The sequence below is a fragment of the Cariama cristata genome, unplaced genomic scaffold, assembly GCF_000690535.1.
Source record: "Cariama cristata isolate BGI_N322 unplaced genomic scaffold, ASM69053v1 scaffold38938, whole genome shotgun sequence".
NCBI lineage: Eukaryota > Metazoa > Chordata > Aves > Cariamiformes > Cariamidae > Cariama > Cariama cristata.
Genome location: NW_009633534.1, coordinates 1,309 through 9,197, shown reverse-complemented (window position 1 = coordinate 9,197; position 7,889 = coordinate 1,309). Strand labels below are relative to the sequence as shown.

Below are 7,889 nucleotides of genomic sequence, written 5' to 3'. Positions count from 1 at the left end.
AAAATCCAAACTTTCTCCTAATGCTCACTTAAAACACCTTTGATATTCTTAATGACTACAATGCCATGAGGCTGTTTGTCCCTCCTTATGCAATGCTAATAGCCAGCTTTATTAGGATGGAATAGCCACAAGAATACTTGCCCCCTTTATAGATCCACAGGAATGGTCAAAAAAAAAAAAAAAAGAATAGGCTATAAGAACACTATTGTGCATCTTTAAAATATCATTCACTGAAAAAAATTATTGTGTAGAGGACACTTCTATCAATTACTCCAAGCAGCACAGAGGAAGGTTATTAGAGATCTTCCTAATTTTCAGCAAGAGCCATAGGGTCCGCGGTTAGAGAGAAACTCTGATGTATGGAGTGCCTTGGGGAGGAGGCTCAGTTATCAAGACACAGCTGTGAAACTGGCCAGTTTCTATCGTCTACACAGCAATCTGGAAAAAAAGTATCAATATGAGTTTTAACAGAAAAAAATTTGAGAAGTTTGCTCTGAAATGGAAGGAAATCAAGTACTGCTATCTCCCTAAAACTGAGCATTCAAAATTGCAAGCAACTTTGTTATTCTTTAATGCTGGCATGTTTTTATATGTTCTTTTAGCAAATACATCGAAGCACAGCAAAGATCCTTTGTGTCAAACTACCTCATTGTCATTAAGATGTCTGCAAATATTTACAGTGTGCTAAAATGCAAGTCAAGTGTTGTTTTCCACTTAGGCAATGTTACCACAGAGGCTGCATTTGCAAAGTGATTTCTAAAATCTGTACGAGCTGACCTCGCCAAAGAGAAAGGCTGGGTTTTTACAATACATACAGTAAGCCGAAACGATCAGAGGATTAATCTTAAAAACACTTGTAGGGTTGAGATGCAGGGCTACTATTAAACTGCTGTAAGGTAAAAAGAAATCAGAAAAAAAGAGGGCAGGGAGGCTTCTTGCCTATTAAGTATGTACAGAGGCAGGGAAGTCTTGCATTGGAGGATGGGAGCTAACCTGATGGCATCAGGTGGGGACAGTAAAAACAGAACCTAGATCAGGCTTCTTATGTCAATCAGCTTTATAGCTATTGGATTTCACTCTACATCTGAGGCCCACATCTTATTTCAATGATCACAAAACTCTCATTACAGAGTCTCACAACCCAAAACAATACAGGAACTGCTGAGAAAGTGTGCCAAAACAAAATTCCTTTCAGCTTGCATCGTATTCTTCTTTAATTGTTAATTACTGGAAACCCATTGCCAAGCAAATCCTTCAGCAATATTTGCAGATACAAAGTGAAGCCTCATTAAAAACAAACTCCACTGGACTACCAGCCTGTCACATTGCCACTCAATGGCAATTAATTTACTAATAAATGCGGGTTTTATTCAGTATTTTGTTACCCTACTTCTCTCAAAATGACTGAAAAATCTAGTATCTACAAACTGAAACAAATGCTAATTGCATATTTTCCATTGGCTTTAGATATTTACTTAAGGCTCTGCACTTTGGTAATCCAAACCAGAATTGAGCCAATTCATCATTTTTCTTGACTAAGCAACATCAAAGGCTTATCTGAAAAATCAAGTAACAGTGTGTTTAATACAACCTGCAACCCATTCATTTTGGGCAGAATTGGACAGATTTTTTTTTTCTTATTAGTTTTTGTTTTCTTTTTTAAAATCAGTTTTAAGATAATTAGAACTTAGCTCTTCCATTTTCCAGCCGCTTTATATTCTACAGTTTGGCTGGGAAGCAGTGTGCTCAAATTAACAGACTAAACCAGAAAGACACAGGTTCAAAGAAGGCTTGACCATGACTCATAGGAATTTCTGAGAAACTAGAGCAATTATAATCTTTGGTTTAATTTTTTTAAGTTACCAATTAATAGAAAACTGACAACTGCTATCCTCAGGATGAACAAAGAAGTCTGCTGTACTCCGTTCTCTGGTGACACTGCGCTTAGTTTGAACCAGTAACAGACTTCATTTAAAGGCTGTAAAATCCTAAAGCCTCAGAGCAGAACATGCAAGGTGAGAAAAGTAGATACGTTCAATTATTCACAAGCAGATTTCCTCATATTTTGACTTTCAAGCTTCTGACAAATCTGACCAGCCGCAACACTGGTTTTTTTACAAGTACAGAGGGGGTTTCCAGCCCCAGGCTGTTTACAGCACCTGTGCCATTCTGATGCCGCAATTCAAGTGTCGTATCACTACTTGTGAATTTGAGATTGCATATACCCACATTCTCTCCCATAATGTCAGTAGGAATGAATCCTCTTACTAAGAAAGTTTTCGAGCACGCTTAAAGATTCCTAGCGACACTGACAATTTATTAAATCACATCTCTGCTTTCCAGGGATACACAGTGATTGTCTGCTCTGGGGTAACGCTTGAATGGTATTTCCAGATAAAAGCACAACCTCCAGTAACAAGGGGAGCAAACACACTAGCAAAGTGAGAGAGTTTCAAAATGTCTCTGTCTACTCATGAATCATCTGATAAGAAGGTAAATGAGGTTAAAAAGCCTTGCACTGTTTTCAACCACACCTAGTCCAGGTAGAAGCCAACATATTGAACACCACACAGGACTGTATTTCTAGTTCCACCAACTAGTGCCAGATTTTTCAAAAAACCTTGTTGACTATAATTTCAAACAAAAAACAAACCCGCTTATTATTTCTGGAAAAAAAAATAGCAGCTGTCAACCGATCCTTTTATCTAACATAAATAAATATACTATTATTACAGAATTGTCTCGTGATTCCTAATGTTTGATCATTTTTATTAAATAGTATTTTATACTAGTAGCAGCAGACAATAGCATATCCACTCATTATTTTCACCAACTGCGATATTAACAACTGTTGAAAAAGTTTATGCTGACCTTGTTTAAGCTTCTCAGTGCACAAGTCTGATTATGACCCGATATTTCCTCCTTGAGCCCCACCAACTAACGATGGGCATCTGCTTTCTGACAACTGTTTTCTAGGCTGGTCTCATTAGCACTAAAACAAGGAGAAATGTCTTCAAGTCTGATAGAACCTAAAGCATAACCAGCATTAATTTGGACTGTACTTCCAAAAAAGTAGCTATTGCTGATAGACACCAGGCATCTGGCACATTTTGGATTTTCTATTTGGATTTTCCAGCCTCCTGTTTGGAATCTATTATGGATCTGACTTTGCCATAGAAGACCATTCCAGTAAGCCATCTGTCATATACTAATTCCTCTGCTGGATAAGCACTTTGGTTAGAGTACATGCAGGATTCAAGTTTTATTATTTAGTAAAGGACAGACATTGCAGACATACATACAAGTATGTATTTATATAATGGACAGAAAGGAATATCAGTAGTTAAAATAGTATTGTTTATGGGAGCATCTCTTTCACTGCATAAAATTTAACAAATTATTTTAAAACTGCATATTCACAGTCGTGGTCCAAACTCTGCTACCATATTCTGCTCCAACACACATTATAGGAAATTACACAAATGTATCCACAGAGACAATACACATTTACACCAACGTGGCCAAATGAAGCATAACAACATTTTTGACATCATATAGTTAGGTAGGCTAAAACTTAGCTATCAGGACTACATTAGATCACAAATACAGTCACATCTGTGTCTATTGAAAAAAGAAAGTATTCATTAAAACTTACACACAAAGGTCTCCACGTGTGTGCATAAGTCACCACACTTTGGGCAGCGCAGCTGGTTTCCTCCTTTCCCAGAGCTTCCAGAGCTTGACTTTTTACCACCCCCCTCACCGACAGACTTCTAAAAGAGATTTCCAGACAATTAGCCCCAAACAATGGAGCTGTTCCATAAGGCATTTAGCAGTGTGTTTATGGAATCCAGTAATGTGAATATTGCAACAGCTGAATGACAAAATAACTATTGTCAGGATTTTTTAAAGGCTTGGAAAACTAAGAACACCATGATATAAACATTTTGAAGTGTACACACATCTGTGTTGCCCAGGTCTGCCAATTTTGGACGCCCATAGAAGAGGCATCTCATATCTACATTAGAACTGCTTGACTGGCACTAGAACAATAACCACCTAAACTGCGTCAAGAATGTTCTAACAGTATATTTCAGTGTAATTTATTCTAACCCCAGAGAAGAAAACAAATCATACTTATAGAGAGAGTAATTTCATTATCGCAACTGTGTTGAATCTAAGGGTTTCTGAAGCCATAACTCTTCTGACGTCCTTGACAGATGTAGCTATGCTGGCAGATGGCTGTAGGGTAGGTATGGCCTATAAAACAAGCATCTAAGAAATTGCTTGGAAATATTTTATTTTTTACTTCTAATGCAGCGTTCCCCGACATACACATACTTGTCTTTCTCCATGTTACCCTGCCTATTGGTGTATAAAAGCTATTATATATTAAGAAACAGCAAAGATCTCTCTTCCCTTTTCTGAGGTAGTTCCCCACTTTTTAAAACTTCCTTGCCTACTCATTTCTCCTCGCAATCCTCCTCGCGAAAAAAAGACGATTAAAAATTTATCTTCCTCCTTTTAAAAAAAGTCTAATCTGAACCTTCAGAACACACCTGTGTCATCTGGACAGTTCCTCAGATGTCACAACACACCATACTAAGGCAAAGTTACTGCCTGTGAACTCTCAAAATCTTATTTGCTGACTAAAGAGCAGTTTTATTCTCAGGTAATCATTTATCTGAAGTAGCTGTTTATTAACTATAATTATAGAGAAAGACTAGGATGAAAATAGACTACGGTTTACTAATAAGAATAAAGCTAGTCTCCTCACAAACTTGTCTTGCTTAGTACAACTCCCAAATCGGTGCTGAAAACAAAAACATTTTAAAATGTATTTATTTTAAAGAACCTACTTGGGAGTAGCAGGCTTTTGAAGGAAAATAGTTCTGATTACTACTCTTTCCTGAGAGCCTGAAACCTGTTGTGGATTTGTAACATTCTACAAAGTTTTCAAGTGTCTCTTTACACTAGGCAAAAAGATTTCTAAAACTGGGAATGGTGTTATGGGATGTTTATAAGGTTTGCCATTCAGAATACAATTTATTTTTTCTTCACTGCCAGTTGTAGCAATTTGGAGGTTCAGAAACGTCAAGAGTTAGCAAAAATTTCAAGACGACTCTAATTTTAAGTAAGGAAAAAAATCTACTAAAAACATTTAAGAAACATTTTACATAAACTATTGAAAAACCTAACGCATGGAGATTACCTTGCTTCCGTCTCCAGAACCATCCTTGCTTGCACCATCCTTTGAAGCAAAATACGCCGGTGTTTCTGAAAAGCTTCTAAGAGGAATTCGTCTTAGGGAACAAGTTTCAAAAGTCCCAAGTTTTCCTAAAACAGGGATGCGTGTACGACCACAAGTAATGCCTAAAAAAAATGAAAACATGAAAATGAAACATTAAAAATACTCTAGTTCTAATCCCGATGCCGCCAAAGCCCAGAATTTATTTACATTAAATGGAGCTCAAAGGTTTCAGCAACAGAACTTAACTCTGAACATCCAGATTTCAGTTATCCAAAATAAATTCTCTTCACTACCATAATGTTCATCTCATTAAAAGCTGCCTGGGTTCTCCACAAATGACCCAAAAGTAATTGCAGATCCTCTAACATCAGACAACTGAGAGTCCCATTGTGTCATGAAATAGGGAACATCCCAGTTACGAAACCAATCCTCAGAATGATGAATACAATCAACATCCAGCACTTATTGCGAAATAATTCAACCCCTGAAAAAAAGAGAGACACCTTTGAAGTGACTCCTTCTTACACAAAAATTACCAAAGAAGCGTCTCAGACTTACAGCCTGCATGTCTGGATTTGGCTTTCACTCGTGAACTCTGCTAAAAGCTAGTTTCCAGGAAACTGAGGTACTGCTTGACAAAAAAAGTTGTCCTGAGGAAAACTGAAAGGTAGCGTCATACTTGGTACGTGCTGACAGACAGGCACAAGAAAATTCAGCATAATCTTAACTGTGTTGAAACAGCTTTTTGCCAACACGAAAAAAAAAACCTCATTGAGAAACTAAGCAGCCTTTTCCTCGTCTTGCAACAGCAGGTAAGGTTACATTTCATGACCAGGTATGATGTGAATCAACATATGTCATGCTTGTGATTTCAACATCTCTCAACATAGACAAGAGCCTGGAATCCACGTCTCATATCTCATTTAAATTCACAAATTTCTCGCTCTCTGGTTTTGATAAGAACTCTGTGACTTACTGACAGAAGAGCTATATAGCAACAATGACAATTAAAAACTTGCTGATAATACATGGTTTTACTGTTAGATAGATGGGGGAATTCTATAGAAAACTCCAAAAACTCTTCTAAAAAAAGAATAAAAACACTAAGAATGGCAAGAGGAGTACAGTTCATTTGCTCTGAAAGAGGTAACAATGACAACTAAGAGCTGGAATCTTAGTTCAAAGAGGACATTTCAGAAAATTCACCTTGCTACTATACCAGGAAAACAGAAAAATAGAGAAGAAAAACATAATGGACAAGCTTAAATTTACCAGGAAAACTCTCACAGGCTTCTGCAAAGTCACAACCAAGAAGACAGTGTCAAATGGGATTGAAGTTGTTTTATTAACCTATATGCTGCTTAAGGTTCCTGAACTTGAAGATTATTTGCAGTTATTTTTAACATGACTAAAAATGTAATCTTTTAAAAATCTGTAATAGCATTACTCCTGTCTCTAAATGTGAGGGAGGAATAATGATCAATGTGCTTTCCAATTTTAAATTCCTCTGCTGAATACCACTGCAAAACAGCAAGACGCTTTAGATTACATAGGATAAACTAGGAAAATATCACAGTAAACTTAAAAATATTGGCTCGCTTTCACAAGCAGTTGTGTTCTTTCAACTGAATCTGCAGAGAAGTCCAAAGACTATGTGCGCCAAGTGCACTTGTCAGTAGAGAATAAGCTGTGGTGAGTGTTTACAATGCAATAGCTGTTCTGCATTAATCCCTTGTCTTGGGGGCTTATTCCTCATAGATGGTTCCTTTACCGAGATTTGTTTTACCACTTCTAAAGGGAACTGAGAAAAGACTCCTTAACAAAATAAAAAAACAAACCACCTCACCTCCCCTGAACAAAACCCAAAGTCACACAACTTTCCTGCAACACAGGGAGATTTGGTCTGTGGAGAAAGGATGAAGCACTAATACAGAAACTCAAACATTTTACCACTAAGCACTGCATGTGGACTACGGATCACCGATTTTAATGCAGAGCATCCCTGTGACGCAGAAAAAGCACTGAAAACTGTATTGGATGAACTATGAAACGACACACAGTGAGAAGTACTGAGCTGGTTACTGATTGTGCCTATCTATTGATCAGAAACATCGCCGCTCCGGGGCTTCACCTCCAGCATTTGATAGGACACTGGCAGCAGATCCAGGCTAGCCAGCAGCATTACACTCACGCTGTAATGCTTTTGTTGCTGGTAAATTCACCCACAAAAGTCTTAGCTAGCCAGCCTTTTGGGAACATTAAACTCACTCTGCAATATGTGTTGAACTTTAAAGGGTGTAGATAGGCTAAAGCAGGAAAAACAAATAAATCATTTTTCTGCTACATCAGCTTGTGGCTAAACATGAAAAGTCTTGTCCCTGTGCTTATCATGAGGTCCGAGGGACATTTTTTGGACAAAATATCATTGTACAATTAAAGAATGAAGCAGTAAGAAAGTTATTACAACTACTTTCTTGCATAAATAAGCCCAGAGGCAGATTTTTGAGAGAAATCAACATTCCAGCCCAATGCCAGGCAACTTCCACTGAATGATCCAGATACTGATAAATGTTCAAACATGCAACAGCTGGCTAGCACAGCAGTATTTGCTCACACACACAATTGGCAGTCAGGGCTT

At 37.6% G+C, this 7,889-nt stretch overlaps 1 protein-coding gene across 3 annotated transcripts in view; it reads right to left on the bottom strand.

The window, feature by feature from the left end:
* Nucleotides 1-5,392, bottom strand: part of CLPX (caseinolytic mitochondrial matrix peptidase chaperone subunit) — a 17,965-nt gene extending 12,573 nt beyond the window's left edge. For 2 of the 3 annotated variants that reach the window (XM_009706784.1, XM_009706785.1), the window contains exons 1-2: nt 5,213-5,392; nt 3,656-3,773 (exon numbers count right to left, since the gene is read on the bottom strand). In XM_009706784.1, coding sequence (XP_009705086.1) covers nt 3,656-3,773; nt 5,213-5,392 — 298 coding nt within the window. The remainder of the gene's footprint in view (nt 1-3,655; nt 3,774-5,212) is intronic. The other variant, XM_009706786.1, reaches the window with a different exon arrangement.
* Nucleotides 5,393-7,889: the final 2,497 nt, after the last annotated feature.